The 19,925-nt window shown below is 29.1% G+C and overlaps 3 protein-coding genes across 3 annotated transcripts; 2 read left to right on the forward strand and 1 right to left on the reverse strand.

The window, feature by feature from the left end:
• Positions 1-2,580: 2,580 nt before the first annotated feature.
• Bap55 (Brahma associated protein 55kD) lies at positions 2,581-4,823 on the forward strand. The gene is made up of 6 exons (XM_072893479.1): positions 2,581-2,839; positions 2,987-3,333; positions 3,430-3,759; positions 3,829-4,080; positions 4,150-4,347; positions 4,428-4,823. Exons 2-6 carry the CDS (start codon positions 3,007-3,009, stop codon positions 4,641-4,643), a joined length of 1,323 nt encoding a protein of 440 aa, XP_072749580.1. The 5' UTR covers positions 2,581-2,839; positions 2,987-3,006; the 3' UTR covers positions 4,644-4,823.
• Positions 4,824-5,582: 759 nt separating this feature from the next.
• On the forward strand, positions 5,583-7,833 carry LOC140666363 (odorant receptor 13a-like). The gene is made up of 8 exons (XM_072893480.1): positions 5,583-6,062; positions 6,200-6,352; positions 6,468-6,657; positions 6,737-6,889; positions 6,973-7,067; positions 7,147-7,360; positions 7,449-7,604; positions 7,704-7,833. Exons 1-8 carry the CDS (start codon positions 5,881-5,883, stop codon positions 7,776-7,778), a joined length of 1,218 nt encoding a protein of 405 aa, XP_072749581.1. The 5' UTR covers positions 5,583-5,880; the 3' UTR covers positions 7,779-7,833.
• On the reverse strand, positions 7,421-19,885 carry LOC140666359 (serine/threonine-protein kinase ATR). Its single transcript, XM_072893475.1, has 41 exons — positions 19,759-19,885; positions 19,259-19,404; positions 18,755-18,951; positions 18,507-18,677; positions 18,216-18,373; positions 17,890-18,039; positions 17,624-17,819; positions 17,402-17,541; positions 16,748-17,319; positions 16,511-16,675; positions 15,953-16,441; positions 15,649-15,826; positions 15,342-15,587; positions 15,146-15,259; positions 14,939-15,061; positions 14,610-14,857; positions 14,283-14,504; positions 14,043-14,214; positions 13,837-13,963; positions 13,626-13,750; positions 13,368-13,528; positions 13,095-13,255; positions 12,805-12,998; positions 12,641-12,725; positions 12,399-12,544; positions 12,198-12,314; positions 11,970-12,109; positions 11,668-11,892; positions 11,299-11,559; positions 10,941-11,166; positions 10,646-10,830; positions 10,372-10,562; positions 10,115-10,287; positions 9,885-10,028; positions 9,608-9,765; positions 9,293-9,524; positions 9,080-9,218; positions 8,876-8,990; positions 8,635-8,788; positions 8,228-8,464; positions 7,421-8,148 (listed from the first exon to the last, which is right to left on the reverse strand). Exons 2-41 carry the CDS (start codon positions 19,297-19,299, stop codon positions 7,966-7,968), a joined length of 7,461 nt encoding a protein of 2,486 aa, XP_072749576.1. The 5' UTR covers positions 19,300-19,404; positions 19,759-19,885; the 3' UTR covers positions 7,421-7,965.
• Between the last annotated feature and the right edge of the window lie 40 nt (positions 19,886-19,925).

Raw genomic sequence — 19,925 nt, forward strand, 5'->3', positions numbered from 1 at the left:
CTTTGAGCTTTAAAATAAAAAAAAAAAATTTTCAAATACAACCATTTTTGACGGAGTTATGCTTATTTGAAATCATGCAAAATTTTGCATAAATTTACATACGCGATAATTTTGATCGCCAGTGTATATTAATTATATTATAAATCGTGTACAAGAATTAATATGATTTATTTATTTAAATGATTTTTACGAGATAGATTTAGAGAGAAAAACTTTTAAATAAATCCTATCAAATTTTTTATTTGAAAACAGTTTTATCTAGAATTTATAAAAATATTTTATATTATATTTATCTGCCTATTGTATGTACACAATACGTATATGAATTTAAGTTTAATCTAAAATTATAAAAAAGATCGTGTATCACAATGTTTCGATAGACATGTCGCATCAAATAATATGAATCCGAAAAGATCGAGCCTGTTGCATCAATGTGTTTTTATTCCTTAATCAATTAAAAATTTTCTTTTTCATAAAATGTTTCGCAACATTTAAAATTCTTCCAATCAATTTTCACTGGATTATATATTTCATATTTAACAAATGTAGAGATACGTTTTCGATATATTTTAACGAGCATCAACATGTATGTGTAACAGTAAAAATTGAAAAAACATAACGAGTTATATTTTCTCTCTCTCTCTCTGTGTCTTTTTCTTTCTTTTTTGAAGATTATAAATAATTTATAAAAACGAGATAATCGCCATATAATACATTATCTTAAAAATCCTTTTTTATTATTAATAAATAAAGTTGATCGAATCACTTTCTATATAGCAACTGATTGTGATTTGAAAAGAAATAAAAAATTACTCATCAGAATTAATTAATCGAGAGCGTTGTAACAACTATTATATAAATTTATATATATATATATATATATATATATATATATATATATATATATATATATATATATATATACATACATATATATATATTAATAATTTAATTTAATTTTATTTTATTTAATTATTATAATATTTTTCATCAGTTTAACACGTTTAATTCACCTATTTGGTTTATTACAATTTTAACAACAGAATTTGATATACTAATTTCGGGAAAAGAAACTTTTATTAATTGCTGCTAATTAAAGCCAATTACGCAGTTGGCTTTAATAAATACGACCTCCGATAACAGTTTCGTGATCGAAATCAGAATTATATGAGTGAAAATACGACCGCGATCGCGATTACGAGACAGAGCCGAGACAAATGTGAACAATAACGCGTTATATGTCACCGAGATCAAATGTTATTATTTCATTATATTTTACAATCTTTTTAGACGTATTTTAACACGTTAGGATTTATCACATAGTATTATTATATGTATTATAGTTCGAGAAACATTTACGGCGCGCTCAACCTCGAGGTGACCGAACGTCAGGCGCCGGAGTAAAAGCACGTGCGCGAACTGTCATTACGCCCGCTTGACTCGGAACGAATGACTCACGGCTGTCACGGGTCACGGGTCACGAGTCACGTACGCCGGACTCTTCCCTCTTTTACTACTCAACATGTGACGTCAAGGACAGTATGCTCTTCCGCTTTCTCTCTTTCTTCCTCTGCCATACTGTATGATGCGTTGAAATACATATATCAAGTAATTCTAAAATGCATATAAAATTCTCTAACTAAAATGATATTATTATTTCATGCATTTAACGCACTTTAAAGTGTGTAACGCAATTACAAAATAATTCGTAAAATGTATTTTAACTAATTGTAAATAAGTAATCTTATATGTATACCTAGTGTACAAACGATTCTGTTTTTTTTTGTTACATTTATTAATTTATAATGAACAAACATGCAATGAAAGTTATGTCAGTGGTGTTAACGATTATTTCTGAAAAAATAGAAGTTTTCTAACAATGATGAGGTACAATTAATTTATAATAAAATTAATTTATCTTGTATCTTAGAGATTTATTGTATCAAATAATATTCTTTATGTACGCGTATATACATATTAAGTTTAATAATTTTTTAAAAAGTATTTCAATAATAACATATACACACACATCTATACGTATTATATATATGTTTAAAATTATTATTAAAATATTTTTTTAATACAGTATACATGTATACGTACAATTAGTTGTATCTTAGAAGATTTCTATTTTATATATATAATAAATATGTAAATTTATATATTATATATATATATATATATATATATATATATATATATATATATATATATATTTAAAATAATTTTAATAATTTCTCTACCAGTACATATAGCTATATTGTTTTCTATGATATGTATTAAAATGAAAAAAGATGTGACATAAAATAGCATATAATGAACTATATATTAATAAATCTATAAGATTTCTGTGTATCTTTCTTATCTACAATTATGAATCTAGCACGGACACGAACCAATCGGTCGTTTTACCGTGGCATCGAAAAGTAGATCAGCCATGTAGTTCCGCCGGCTATAAAATGGATCTAGTTGCGCCACTGTTCCGGGGGAAAAAGCGTTTCAAGAAAACGGGCTCATGGCGTTTCTCAGGTTTCTCTCTGTTTTTTTTCAATTTTCAATTTTCAATGGCGTAGTGCGATACGGGTTTTACAAATCTTGGTTCCTTTCATCCTGATTGGCCGATCAAACGCTTCAGGATTTTCGTATCTTCCAATGACGCAGCTATACGACCATTTATATATCGGCGGCATTGGCAATAGGCATTGAAAGAGTCTTGCCAGGTAGAGGTTATGGTCGATACTAATACCGCAAAAGTGACAAGAATAAATGTTAATGTAAAATATTGTTAAATAGACATATACTCACTTTTCTTGAGTTATTTTTATAAGGAAGTTACGCGGTGAGTATTTGCTTATTGATAATACAGTATTTAAGATATACTTTGTTTGTATTAGTACTAGTTGCCTTTTACTATCGTGCACTAGTATTTAATAATATCAGGAGAAAAAAGAAAAGAGAAGAATTATATTATATTATTCTCTTGAAGAAATTCTACAATCTTCTAAGATGTCTGGAGGTATGCTTTATGGTGGAGATGAAATAGGAGCATTAGTCTTTGATTTGGGCCATCATTCTTTAAGAGTGGGTTATGCTCAGGAAGATACCCCAAAGGCAGAAATCCCGGCTGTTGTTGGTATAGGAGAAGATGCCAATGGTACAGTCACTAAGAATGAACCTATGGATATTGATGATAAGAAACCTGATAGCAATATCACACAAAGTGGGACCAAATATTACATTGATACCACAATTCTTCATGTTCCACGGAAAAATATGGAGGTTGTCAGTTATATGAAAGATGGCATGATTGAAGATTGGGATCACTTTGAAAAGGTAACAAATAAATATTTGATGTGAAATTTAAGTTATATACATTAAATTTTTCATATTGAAAATACTTAGCTGTATGTATTTATTTCTCTGTTCTAGGTTTTAGATTATACATATTCAAAAATCATTCAATCTGATGCTGAGTATCATCCTGTATTATTCTCTGAATCACCATGGAATGTGCGCAGTAAGAGAGAGAAGCTAACTGAATTAATGTTTGAAAAATACAGTGTACCAGCTTATTTTCTTGTGAAGAATGCAGTATTAGCTGCATTTGCAAATGGCAGAGCAACTGGTATTGTTGTTGATAGTGGTGCTACGCATACATCTGCAGTACCTGTGCAAGATGGATTTGTATTGACACAAGCTATTGTTAAATCTCCCCTTGGTGGAGATTATATAAGTATGCAATGCAGACAGTTCTTACAGGTACACAAATATGCAAATTTAAATGCTTTTTGAAATCTCATTTATCTTACTTATCTCGATTAAATGCAGGACAATGATATTGATTTGTCTCCCCCTTATATGGTGGGTAGCAAAGAGGTAGTCAAAGACCATGATAAACCACGATGGGTTAAAAAGAAAGGTTTACCTGAAGTCACTAAATCTTGGAATAATTACATGGTGAAAAAGGTAATTCAGGATTTCCAAGCCACAGTTCTCCAGGTATCAGAAACACCATACGATGAGAAAATTGTTTCTACAATTCCTGCAGTACAATATGAATTCCCTACTGGATATCATCAGGTATATATCTTAAATAATGTTCTGTAACTATATATAAAATGATGAGATGACTACAATAAAATTTTAAAGGATTTTGGAAGTGAAAGATTTCGAATACCAGAAGCGTTGTTTGATCCTAGTATGGTACAGATGCGTGGAGGTATGGTTGGTAATACCATGTTGGGAGTAGGACATATTGTTACGACCAGTGTTGGCATGTGTGACGTTGATGTACGACCGGCGCTTTATGGAAGCGTTGTAGTAACTGGTGGCAATTCGTTTATTCAGGTACAGTTTCAATAAGATATCAAGTATAAATAACTATTTTTACATATATCAATAAATTATTATATTGTACATTCATATAGGGCTTTCCAGAGCGTTTAAATAGAGATTTGTCTATGAGAATACCTTCTAGCATGCGTCTCAAATTAATTAGCGCGAACGGTTGTGCGGAAAGGAGATTCGGAGCTTGGATAGGCGGTTCGATATTGGCATCGATCGGTACTTTTCAGCAAATGTGGATCTCCAGTCAAGAATATGATGATAATGGAAAAGGTCAAATAGACAGAAAATGTCCTTAAACCATGATACTTCATTGTAAGTTTTCATCGAATCATATTAGAGCGTCAGATTTGTACAGAGAAACGCTACATAGAGAGTGAGTACGATTTTTTCGGGACACAAAAATCTACATTCTATGATTGTGTGTGCATATTGTTTAATTGTCCATAAAGAATACGAGATCATAAAACATCTTTTTACATAATGACTTTTTATAATGTTATATTATGATAAACATACTTATGATGTTATCAAATTATAATATGTACTACTAGTATTCAATACATATAGATAAATATATTATAAATGATATTACACCATGTTCCGAATTATGATGTAAGCAAATGAAATGGAAGAATTATTATCATTATTTATTACTGGATATGTCCTATTGAAAAACGACGAAATTTTGTAAATTTTAATAAGATTTTTTATAGAACTTACTTATGGCAGAGGCTTGTTATCTATAGTTCCATCAATTTCACCACATTTGCACGATGTCCTGTTAGTCTCACTGCCAGTAGTGTTATAAGCATCACATTGGAGTTGTCTCATTGAAATTGTGGACATTTGATCCTGCTATAACAAATGTACAAGAAAGATAGTAAAGAGCATATGTTCACCTGGAATACACAACTTTCCTTCTATAGTACATACATGTATTTTGCATTGAAATAATAAATAGGTATAAGATGGAAGTACAAAGGAAAAGGAATTTGTCTCTTTTCAAATGCCTTAATTAGTAATTGATCAAAGAAGCAGCATTATTAACTAAAATGTATAAATGAAAAGACATACTGAAGAGAGGTCTTAAAGTATAAATTTGTCTTTATATACTTACAATAATGAAAGCTGTTGATCTAGTAAATTAGCTATTATTAGATTTGAAATATTAATGAACATAGGGTAGTTATAAAGCCTACATTTTGTGTCATACATCTCTATGTATATCTTTAATACAGTCACTTACTAATCACCTACTAATTGACTCAGTACTAATCAGTAATGTTTGCTAATTGCTTCAGTAAAATGAACAATCAATTAAGAAAACTAAACATAATGTAGAATGCAAACTGTGAAAGACCGTTATAATATGTATTGATACGTTTTTAAACATTAAAAAATTTATGTTTGTTTGCAGATCTCTCTAATATTGTGTCTATTAATATTAGTTAACGTTAGTTCTCTGATATATAAAGTTCGCGAATTTAGCTTCTCCCAAAACTTTATTTTTTATTATATATCCTTTTAAGTAAAATGGAGAGAGATATCAATAATTATGTATTTATTAATAGAAAAGTTTTAAAGTTTGTCGGCCTTTATCCAACCAATATCGTAAGATATATCATGTGTTTTATGTGTATGTTTGCTGTTGTTATACCGCAAGCAATGCAAATTTATAAAAACTGGAACGATTTGGCCATAGTACTGGAAACAAGGTATGGTGTATTTCCTCATCATTGAATGAATAAACAAATTCTACACGCATGTATACTATTTTGCGATTTAATTTTTTTTATGGTTTTAAGAAAGAATATTCGAAATCGTCTTATTTAATTCGTATACATTTTTACAGTTCAGTATTGCTTACTATCTTACTTGCCATATTAAAATCACTATTTTGGGTAAGCAACAGAAGGAAAATGGATTCTTTTATAGAGTATATGTTAACAGATTATTGGGAAATAATGACGACACATGTTTCGAAACATGCAAATGTATATGCAATGTAAATAAAATTTTTTCCAAATACACAAGTGCACAAATGCACTTAAGGACAATGCACGTATTATATTATTTATGTGTACGCGTGTACTAATTGTTTAACTACTTATTATTTATAGATATGTAAAAAAAGGATCTTTGTATACTAAAGGATATTTATTTTTAATTTGTAATTCTTTAGTATTTTTCTTCAGTCTACCTATAATTGAAATATTTGTTACTGTGATTAAAAACACCAATGATAGTACAAAGCATTTTCCATTCATAGCTTTATATCCAGAAAATTATTATAATTTTCCGATGTACGAGGTAAGAGTTTTATTTTTTTCGGTTGAAACTATATTGAGTATGTGTGATAATATCCTGTGTACATAACTTGTTTATATAGATTATTTATCTTTCGCAAATGGTAGCAACAAGCTTATGTGGCCTTATTATTTTGGGAACTGATACTTTAATCGCAACAGCAATATTTCACACATGTGGACATTTTAAAGTACTTAATGAAAAGATAAAAAATATTAACACTGAATTTGATCTTGTTAGTAGCTATTTCGTAAGCCTTTCATATCATTGTAATATAAGTGAACGGCTATTATGTGTAATATTTTTTCTTATTCCCAGATACAACATAGTAAAACATATATTAAAGGAAATATTGTGCAAAAAATTAAATTACAAATATTAAACATTATTAAACATCACCATATAGTTCTTTGGTAATAATTTTAAACGAAATAATATATATTTATCTGATATATATGATTATAACATAAAATATCATACTATTACATCTAGGTTTTGTGATTATATGGAAACAATTTTTAGTCCAATGTTATTTCTACAAACATTAGCCAGCAGTCTCATTATCTGTTTAGTAGGTCTTCAAATTGCAACTGCAAATATAACTGCAAGTATAATTTCTAAATCAATTAAATACATCTCATATTTAATTATGGCACTTTTTCAATTACTGCTTTTTTGTATTCCCGGTGATGCTCTAATATACGAGGTGTGTGGATAACAGTAAAATAAAATTAATATATCTTATAAAAATAATTTTATAAAAATGATATATATAGATATTTATTTTATCACAGAGTTCTATGATCAGTAGAACTATCTATACAATTGTTTGGTATGAATTGCCGATTTCATTTAAAACTGAAATATGTCTACTTATGTTGCGTAGTCAAAAATATAGTAAGATTACTGCAGGAAAATTTTATGTAATGCATTTGGAAAATTTTAATGCGGTAAGAAAAAAATGATCATACTATTGTATTAAGAAATGTATGAAAATTGTAAAATCTCTATATATAAACAAAAAATTTAATTCTTTCTTTGATTTATAGGTGTTGAGCACTGCTGTTTCATACTTTATGCTGCTTCGAAGTTTTAGCTCGGATGAAAGTAATGTCAGATTATAATTGAATAAAATTGTGTAGATTACTGATTAAGAATTAAGACATTTAGAAAAAATAGTAATAATAATAATTCAAAATTATATAAAAATTCTGACAATGTAGCATGATTAGTACAATACTACACATTATTTTATCTTGTTTGTATAAAATGTAAGTATTTTTGTTATTTTTTGATATTCTATTCCACTTGTTATAAATATGCACCCCATCCAAAATACATTTGGCACAGATTATCTATATTTGTTGCTTCTAAAATCAAATGATTAGTTTGCCCTTCGACACTAAGATGTAATGCAATATTTTCTGCTTTTCTTCCAGGATAACGAATCAAGCCTTTTAATCGTTGTTCAATGTTCTTTATATGTTCTACAGCCTGAAACACACAAAAATAAATATGTTGTTCTTATTCCTCCTTCGACAATTTGACGTAAGAGAAGAGTATTTTGTTATACTTTTTCATTTGTTTTTTCAGCCGCATCACCAGGTTGATTTCTGTTCCAACTGACAAGAGGATCATAAACGAAAGGTGTGAGTACACTTAGTAATGTGCTCGATTCTTGTCGAAGTACTCGCATGGTAATTTGGCAAGCGCGTCTGAATGGTCCTTCAATTTTAAGGGGACCCATAGCGTGTACCATATTATGTGTCAAGCGAAACGGTACGCGTTCAGGCCAATCGAAAAATTCACCCTAAAAAAGTATATGGTATTATAAAATATGGTATTTGATAGAATGAGATGCAACAATCACATGTTTATATACATATGAATACGTAACAATGAAAATATAATATACGAGAAAGATTTACAAGTTGAACGCGTTGTGATTTGTTCCAAACTTCCATTATGAGAACTATTTACCCTGTTAAACAAGCAGTTGAAATCAACATGTACGCAATCTCCGCATTTAGAATCGAACAATATATTCTCTCCGTGACGATCTCCAAGTCCAAGTATATAACCCACCATGGACATAACAGCGGTTGTTCTAATATATGCTGTACGAGCCTCGTACCTTTTTTAAAAGTTAAATAATTAATATGTACATATGTAAGAAATTACGAAAGCAAAATTTATTATAGAATATATTTTACTGGCATACCATCCATATGGGTCAGGAAACATAATGCGAAACCAATCGGCAAATACAGGAGCATGTCGTGGCAATAATTTCTCTAGAAATATTTTCCTCTTCTTCTCCAATGGATCTCTCAAAGCTAATAAAAATATTCAGAGATAAGATGTTTTTAAAATATAGAATTTTAAATAATTTTAAACTCTTAATAATCAAATTATCACGACTTACAACATAACATCGTTTTTAGTTCCTTATTTGTACATGCATTGCCTCTTTCTGTATACAAATTCATAATAGTAGGCCGGAGACCAACCAAATTTGGTATCCATTCTATTAAACCACATTCTTCGTTCAATGGTACCACGCTCTGTAAATCGAAAATATTTAATGATTTATTAAAATCAGTATCGAATCTGTGTGTGTATCAGGGACAGGTCTTACGTATGTTCGTATATAGAGTCTCCTTTGTCGCGATTCTCGGTCATTTTGAAGATACTTATTCACGATATCATTAAATTCCATCAATCTGAAATCTTTGCGTAAATCGTCTTTTGGCTTACACATGAACAGATATTCTTTACCATCCGACCCTCTCAACGCAATTCGTCGTGGTCGTTGAAGCGATGGCATTATTACCACATTTTCTTCTATTTTCGTGATATGCACCCATCTCCTGTACATGTTATAAATATTATAACGTGAAACATAGCGTATTGCAATAAAAAATAATGGTTTGATAATAATTGCGATATGTACAATAGGAATGGATTATGATTTTCAACTGAAGCATTCTTAGATGGAAGATGTAGTTGCCTAAACTTTGTTGTTGGCATCATGATTGGACTGAAATCTTTACTTGCAAGTAATCTCGGCAAATTTTTTGACAACTGATTCACCGTGGTATTTAACATCCCCTAAAATAAAAAGTATATTAATATATAATATGTATATTATTAATTTATGACATATTTTTGTATATACTTCCATTATGATTCTAATCTTGCATATATTACGATTAAATAATGAAACTTACGTCTGGTATTGTTTTATTAGATAATTCGATCAATCTTTCCCAAAGTTTGTGAAAGTCTTTGATAAGTTTAGACATTTCCGATGTTTTCAATTGTGAATTATTTAAGATTTCCTGACATCGTTTCTGCCGTGCCGGATACGAAGACTACAAAATTAACAAAAGAGCAGATTCTATGTATTTCTATCCTATAAAAATTTATATTTTTGTGTAATATTATTAATAAAATATACATTAAAAACTGATGCCATCATCCATAAGCAATGCTGAGGATAAGCAGAAATTAATTTCACTAAAATTGTGCGAAGAGTATTTTGCACTTGCTGACATGGATGACAAATTCGCGATACAAGCTGACTGAATGCCGTCAGCCACATAAATGTCGGTAATCTATAATGATAGACATCTGCAACATAAAAATTGATTATTATCATAAAATAATCGAGTATTATCATCACAAATCTTTTATTATTAATCTATAAATAGATACCCATAATCTGAGTCATCTTTAATAGACGATCTTGACGGAGTCTAACAATATCTGCTGGGTCGGAAGTAATCGTAGCACGAGAAGCATGATCTAACCAGATGGTCAACATCTTAGGCATTGAATGATGAATGTACTTGCAGCCATATTGAAGCGATTTACCATAACAGTTCATCATGTGCACTTGCAAATCTCTGTTAACGAAAAGTACAATTTAATCATAATTCTAATTTCAATCATATTATGACAAAATTAAGTTATGTTAAAGCAAACTTACTGTCTGCTTCTATCTTTGTCGTCTTCAGACATTCTCTCAATGATAGTGTCGTAATATTGAGCGCATGATACCCAACTTTTTTCCCATCCTCTCCATACTTCTATCGCTTCTTTGTAATTAACGATACAACCGTCTGTATCAACATTGAGAGTTTCATCGTTATATTTTGCAAAAAGAAGTTTTGCCTGTGAAACACACAAACATAAGTATAAAACAATTATAAATATACTTTTTAATAATACTTATTAATAGTTAATACATTTACATATTTTAATATTATTTTAACATTACAAACCTTCGCGTATTGTTTTCTTTCTTCATTACAATTTCCTGAAGCTAATTCCTTGTAATATAATGCTGGTTTGAAATAATTTAAGAAACTACGATTTAAAGTAGTGAAAGCATTCTCTTGACAACCCTTTTGCCAATATAGTTGAGCTTGTTCTATATACAATGGTTGTGGTGGACATGAATCACTAGCTGATAAAATATGCATATATGCTTGTTGATGCAAGCCAGCTCTAATGTAAAACAATTTATTTGACACAAAAATTATATCTAAAGTTAAAGAGTCATACACATATATATATATATATATATATATATATATATATATATATATATATATATACACACACACATAAAATACATACTTTCTAGCAATTTTGGCACTTTTCAGCCAAATTTTACCAATTTCTTGTTTAAGCATCAAATTCTCTGTATTGTGAATTTTTTGTTGTAACTGCACAGCTAAATCTAAAGTAGCTCTACGCATACTCAAGACAAACTCTAGATCGCGAGATGCCCTTAATAATTGTCCACGTTTTTCCCATTCTTCCAATATTGTTGGAAGACCTTCTGCGTCATTTAACATCATTGAAACTGCTTTGTCAAATTCGTTCAATATATGTAATCTGGAAATTATATGACAAATATATTTTGAAAAAATATAATGCATGTGTGTGTGTGTATGTGTGTATAAAAAAAGAGAAAAAATATATATATAAATTATTAATATTTACTTCATGATGTAAGAGTAACTCTGTTGATAAACTCCAGGTCGTGAAGCATCTTCCAATAACGATACCAAATTTTTCTTTAATGACAACAAATCCGGTTTTGTTCCTTTTATAAGATCATCTAGTAATACATGTTTTATATTTTTTTGCGAAGTCTCTTCAAATCGGGAAAAATGACCAAGCCTCCAAAAAAGTTCATGTTCAGTTATGAGAGGCTCCAGTTCTGGTCTGTTGTAAGATAATTCAGAAAATATTTAAATTCACTAATAATTTAACTATACATTTTTATTATGATAATATTTTACCTGTTACTCAATAGACCCTCAGATATGTGTTTGGCAGTAAATGGATGATCTAAATCAAGATAACATTGAATCATACCTTGCAAGTATGTATGTTTTAAGTCTTTTTTCTGTGCAAGCCTTTCATAACATGTAGCTGCATCCTAAGCAAATTGACATAAATATTCAAAATATAATAGATTAAAATCACTGCTTCTTAACAATATAATTATTTAAATTTCTTAAAATTACCTGAAGTTGTCCATTGACTTCGTGAGCTAAAACCTGCTGTTGCAGTGTAGGAGATTGATCCTGAGTTGCTAGAATACCGGATACTCCGTCGGGATCATCAAGTTGTGCATAAATTTTCTATAATAAGGCATATCAAGGCTATTGTTGAACAGAAAAATATAGACTAGAAGAATACACCAAATTATAAAAAGTATAACTTACAGCAAGTAAATCACCTTCTGTTAATTCTGATAAACCTTTGTTAGAAAAAGCCATATGTTGCTCTAGATACATCAGTGCTCGATGATATTCTCGTGATTCATAACAACTTTTTGCCACAACTAGACTGTCCAATCCATTGCAAAACTCTAAAAAATATTAATAAAACAACTAATCATATTCCAATCGACTTATATGTATAGAAATTAAAACAATATGTAAAATAGACACTTTTAATTACGCACTTTTTATCGCTTTATATCTACTATCCTGCAGTGATCTTCGTTCTCTAAGCCATCTTTGTAAATGATCTAATATACAAAAAACTACCTGTTGCAATCATATAATAACATTTAACGATAGTATCAAGTTAATGTAGCTAAAATGGTTTAAAAAAACTCGTGCTAACCCGTGAACAGCGTGTACGTCTAGTTTCCTCCGAGATTCTTTTGTCATCGGCCTTTATACTCTGTCCATACCGGAGTGGCAAATGACGCATAAGTTCAGAATCTAATATAGGTTTCTCTCCAACGTTAATTACAGCCAACATCTCTTGCTTAAGTTTAACATGTATTTCTTCTCCATTACTTGCAATTACATATGCTAGTGAAAGGAAGTTATATACTATGTATAAGATATATACTATGTATAAATGCATGCATTAAAATCATTGATTTTTAAATTTATGCTTAAACTTACATATGACATATGGTAGACAAAATATTAATGTTTTTATATCTCGCTTGAATGCTAATTTGCACGTTTGTAATATATTATGAAGCATTGTATCATGTACAGCATTCAATATACTGCAAAGCCAACTATAAGCCCAGCTTTCGACTGAAGAACCAGCTTCGGATCTATAAGTGTTTATCAATCAGTTATTAATTGTAATGAAATAATAGTACAAACAATATGAAAAAATTGAAAACAAAATAACACACTCAGATTAATTTCTTTTATAAAACATACCCGTAAATAGGGTGCGGTAATTCGTTATCATCACTAACAGTCGCTATCTTATAATGTGATGTTAAAAACGGGAAAATAATCTGTTGTGTTGTAAATGGCAAATTATTCCACAATTCATTATTTCGTCCTTGTGGAGAAATGTCATACGCTCTTAATATTTCCTGGAAATGTCGATCACGTTTAAATAAACTTTTTTTTTAATTTATCATAAATGCATATGTGTATGTGTGTGTAAAACATGTGCACAGAATTACATACTTGTATAGCAAGCGAAAAACAGTCCATACTTTGACTATTTTTTTGCATTTGAAAAGCCCGTACAAGTTCAACAAGTATTACACAGGCAAATTTCTCATTCATATCCGATATAAATTTACTGTCCTCTGTAATACAAAATTTTTTAAAATGATTTTGAAAAAAATTAAAAAAAACATGAGTTATAATATAAAAAAAAGAAAAAATGAAATACCTCTGGAAATAATTCTTCGTGGAAGAAGACTTGGTTCAATAGCTCCCAATTCTCCAAGACACTCTCCATAACGTAAACGAATAGATTCATCTTTGTCTTGACATCCAATTAGCAAAGTATCTAATAGCTTTAAAATATTTAAATGTTCTAATAAATAATATATACATAATATACATAACATTTATATATAACAATGATAAACATACTTTAACTATTAGTGGATGAACATCAGTTTCACTTAATATCATTTTGTTCAGTTCGCTGCGATGCTCTTCTAAAAACGTTTGTAAATATTTCAGAGCTCTAATTCGTACTTCATCAGTTTCATGTGTAATTCGTTTCAACCATAATTCTAAATTAGCATTAAATCCTTCAGGTCTAAAATTAAATTTTTTTATAAAATCTTGTTAAAAATATAAATTATAAATTTATATTGTTAAAATTACTTTGCTTGCAAAATATGTGCCTTGACTATATTGGATAGTTCGGTGGGAATTTCCATGTCGTCTATAAAAAATAGTTCTGAAATATGACTGTTATGTTCTCCATTATTTTGCATAATCAGAAATTCTAACATATTGTTGACTTTTTCTGGAAATATTTTCTGCAACGACATTAATGATACGCATATTGTTGGAAATAATGATCCTAAATCTTCAATAGCTATACTGAAAATAGTTTTCACAAGAATTACTATTTAAAAACATAATTATTATTGTTTCAGATATTACACATTGTATTAATTTAATTTTTATGATACTTTTTTAACATACTTGTGAATAAACGCGTCCCATGCATCGCAGACTAAGCGCGGAAAACCAGGTCTTTTAAATCCAAGTGAAGTTCTTAATGTGGCTAAAATTTTGTATCTAAGTGGAGTTAAGTAAGTAGCACCCATATATCGAATTAAAACGGCTAATGAAGCAAGTGCAGATTGCTGTGTATGTTCATCTGACTTAGGACCGAGTTTTATATCAAAGTTCACCAATATGCCATGTAATCGTAGATTCAAATAAGATGCCTGTGTATAAATATCGTAATAGGTATTTTTGACGTTGTGTTTAAGAGATAATCGTTATATAATTATTAAATAAATACTCACAACTTGCTCTTTTGTACCAAAATTTCCTCTCTGATTACTATCGTATTCTGAAATAATTTCTAAAAAGCCTATTATTCCTTTGGGAGATTCATAAAAATTTAACATAAGTTCTTCAAAAATTCCCTGTAAAATGATATATACATAATACATGGCCATTTTGATTTATAATAAAAGTTAACTTTATTGAGAACAAAAATTAATCTTTACCATAAATGATTGTTTTGTAAGAAATTCAAGACTAGTTTTTGTTATACGCATTATTAGTCTCAAACACTCTGCTATTCGGAAAGGTATATTTAAAAATGCATAACTGTAAATATACTAAAAAGAAGGAAAAAACGATAGATTACATTATATTATTTATATTTATATTAATGCGATTAAATTATATCATTTTACATACTGGAAAATATTCTTCAAGCATTTGTTTTGTATCCATATTTATCAATTCGGCTATATCATCTAAAAGTGCACTTGCTTTTGGTACTTCAACGATAAGGGCAATCAAGAAGCAAATCGCGTAGTGACCATCCTTGCGTAGCAATTGACGTGATCCTTCATAGCCAATACATTTAGCGACGCGATGTACCGTAGTTGCCATATTATATGAGTAATATATATAATTATTAACTGCACTTTTCATTATAAGCTGCAACAAGATAAATTGTAAAAAAATTCAAAAAGAAATATTATTTATAAAAAATAATTACTTCTAAAAAGTCTTTTCGATATCGAATATACAAAGCCTTTGGAGAAACATTTAGAAAGTTAGCAACATCTTGATATGTAATTATAGCAGATGCTATAGCAGTAGGTAACGAATTTGGATGTAATATTGTGATTAAAAATACATCCAGAATTCTTCTTTCTGTCAAATGTAATGGGACACTAAAATTTTATCATTATATTAATAAAAAGGTAATTTAATTTATGCAAATTTTACTAAAAATTTTAAAAAATATGTATATATAATTTCTTTCTCTCTCTCTGTCTTAATATATACATATATATTACCATACAAAATTCCTCGCAGTGTCGAGTAACGTTTCGTGTAAAGAATGATTGAAGATATTTAATGCAGTCATAAGTGCATTGATTATAACAGTGATTACTAAATCTACATATTTTTCCAAGTCATCTGGTATAGTATCCGGTAAACATTCATTGCTACGCTTCACTATAGAGATTTTATTACTTAATAATCGCCCGATGACTGATGCAATATTCAACCGGATCTCAACATTATCGTCATGTATATAAGGGAGCCATTTCTTTGTTACTTCATTTGAGTTAAATAATTCTATGTGATTCGAAAGAGAAAGAATGCTTTTAGACATGTGCAAACGTATGGAACCGTTAATTGAAGTAAGTAGATCGAAGTATGTATTAAAAATATGATTATAGGCTCTTGGCAGATAGTTCATATTAGATTCATCATTTTCTTTTATATTCTCTGTGCAGCATTTACAATATACTGTCCATTTTCTGTTATTAGACGATTCGCTAAAAAATAAACGTAGCAGTTTATTATTGCAATATTTCACAAATATAAAAAAAATATCAATACAATACCTGATAATTCTTCCCCTTCCTGATGAAACACAAGCCACCTGGCCTAAAACATTTGCAAAAGCCTCTTGTATTTCTATTTTCGTCGAAGACAAAGCAGTATTTAAAACATGTTGACAAACATCTTCTAGTTTTATGTCTGCATCATTCAGTAATAATACACTGTTCCTATATAAATTATAACTTGCAGTTAATGAATACGAATATAAAAAGTGTGACAAAGTATACAAAAATACTTACAACACTGCTGCAATAGCTATTTGTGTTTCACCATTTAATATACAAACACGTAATAATTTTAATCTTTCTTTTCCATTGCCATACGCACATAAAGTTTCAAGACACTCTGACATTGTTTCAACATCAAGAGATTTCGCTCTCTGCACCATTTTTTGACTAATGTCCATAGATCCTTTGAAAGTTTGAGTAAATGGCAATGCTAATATTGATTGCAATAAAACTTTATTCGATTCATTGTGAGCCATTAAATTCATTAAAATTTGAAAGTTAAGCTGTTCATTTTGACATGTGTCAGAATTTAAATTTTGCATAAGAATTTTTAATATAATGTTCAAATAATTTTCATATAATTTTATTTGAAATTTCTGTTCTTTCAACCACAATTGTAATAAAGCTGAAGCCTTGATAATGTATAGTACTTGTGTGAATTTCTCAGTCTGTACGAAACTTATTAACTCTTTTCTTAATAATTTCCATTTCTCACTTATCTCTGTTGCAAGAACAACTTTATTCGGTACAGCAACTCGTTTAATATCAATAAAAACAAATTGCATAAAAATGTCAATTACAGCCTAAAAAGATATAAATTATTTTAAAATATAGAAAATAAATTATATAAATATATTAATTAAATATACTAATGATTATACAGACTGAGCAATGTACGAAGTAAGTCAATAATTTCTCAGCTTTTAATATGCTACAGGGCTTTGGTTCTTCAACTAAATATTGTTTAATTTTACAGCAAGCTGCTTCCATCAATTTTTTTATTGCTTCAGTTTTTGCATTGCATGCTGAAAAACAGATGTAATAACAGTTTATAACATATTTAAATATGTATATAAATTTAAATAAAATATATAAGAAAATACTCACTAACAAATTCAGAAGCTATAAAATCAATAATTTGGAAACACAATTCCATGACATTAAATGAAACAGGTAATAATTCTATCAAATGTATCCATGTTTCTGCTAATTGGGACAAGTGTATTGACGATTGATTTGAATTAAACCAAATTGGAAGATTTTTCACTATTTCTAAACTATATGTAACTTTAGTCTTAAGTTCCTATAAAAAAACCCAAATATAATATTTCAAAATGTAATACAAACTTTATTTTTAAATTTTATTTACTTACCCAATCATGAACAGTACAGTTCTTCATTATTTCTATGCACAACTGTAAAGCTTCCACTTGCAAATCTGGAGAAGGTTTAACAATCATTGTTGTAGCTTTATCCCATAGTTTTACTTGATCCCAAACTGATATACCAGTCTTTATAATTATCTATCAATACAAATATCATTTTTATTTTACAAATATAATTATTAAAAACAAGCTATAATTTCATTAAAGAATTGTTTGATAATTAATTTAATAATTATTTTATAATTAATTTAATAACAAATAATTTCATTAAAGAATTGTTTAATTAGAAAAGTAGAAAATTAAAAAAAAAAAACCTTCAATAATGATGCATATACTGATAGCACATTTGACACTTTAGTCTTTGCAGGAAATGGTGTCAAGTCCAAATCCTGTATAATATTCTTTTCTGTATAAAACTTTGAGAAAGTTATTTCTTCTGTTTCTTTGCCACTTAGATAAAACTCTGTTATCTCTGTAAAAAATATATATTTATAATTAGCAATAAATACTTGTCAATATAATTATATTAATAGAATATAATTATATCAATATCTTTATCATATATTTGATTCTCTCCTATTTTATCTAAATCTATTATTACATACCATCAAATATACTTAAATATTCTGAACTAATAGTATGAAACATTGTTTTGTGATGCCTTGATAATATCCTGAGCATACAAGCTTGTACTTCAATACTATTTGAAAGCACCACATTGCTTGACGGCGTACATGTCAAATAAAACATTGTACCGAACAACCATGTTGTAAATGCTAGAAATATATAATTGACATCGCATTATGAAATATATATTTTCATATTATATATTGCTCAGATGCAAATATGTTACCTTCATATTGTTGTAGAGTTTGATTTGTTGTATCATTACTGAATGGTGGGATTAATACAGGTATTAAGGTAGAGGATCTTTTCAATAAAGATTCTAAAAGAGAACAAAGCATCTGCTCTGTGACAGGATTTTCCAAATCAGAAAAGATTGCTATTATTGGACGATTGATAAATCGTCTTAATGATTCCACTGCAATCCTATGAGAAAAAAATTCAGCATCAAAATGTATATATTTCATTATATCTTTCATTATTTTACAAAGGAAATGTACAAATTTTTTTTATTTAAAATTAATAAGTTAGTTTGATATATGACATTACAACAATGTTAGCATACTTATTTTGCCAAATAATAAATCTTTTTTCATTACGTACAAAATTATTTTTATTATTTAAATTTTAAATATTATTATGGTTTATATTAATAAATGGTATATTGAATGTTCTACCAATTTTGTTCGTAATTGAACATGCAGTTATCAAAATTTTAAATCGAGATACTTACGTATTATCTGTGGAAGTCGTCAAATCATTATTCACTTCCATTATTGCATATAAATTGTTACAAATAAACGAAACGTGACTCTATCATCCAAGTTGCGGTTAAAAGCCCGCGTAGCAAAATCTATAGATTTGTTCTTTGAAGCTGAACTAGAACGGAATAAAATAAGATAGATATATATTTGAAAGTTGGAGGGAAAGAGAGAAAAATATAAAAGGTGCAAGAAGTTTAGTTACGAAGAACAAACTTTATTTAAGAAAGTACAGAATAAAGGCGCATTTAAAAATCCTATTTATGAGATAAAATAGCATTTAATTCACCAATCAGGACAAAGAAGCAAAAATTTTTTTGTCTTGATTGGTCCATTAAGCTATATCATGCTCTGAGTAAAATTTCCGAACACACTCGAAAACGAGCAGGATTAGACAAATCGCGGCGCGCATGCGCTGAGCGCTGAGGCAATCAGCTGTTCTCGTTTAGTCACACGAGCAGTCACGACTCACGACTCTTTTTGCGTGTAGACGCGCGTATTCTTGTCAAATCCGTAATGTCATTTTTTCACGAGAAAATTTGCACGCACATCGGTAAAGATCCGCGTAAACGTAACGCATTTTCAATTCGTTGAACGTGTTTGTATTCGCGCCTCCGATGAGCGAATCGCGATCTCGTT

Source organism: Anoplolepis gracilipes, chromosome 5 (genome assembly GCF_047496725.1).
Source record: "Anoplolepis gracilipes chromosome 5, ASM4749672v1, whole genome shotgun sequence".
NCBI lineage: Eukaryota > Metazoa > Arthropoda > Insecta > Hymenoptera > Formicidae > Anoplolepis > Anoplolepis gracilipes.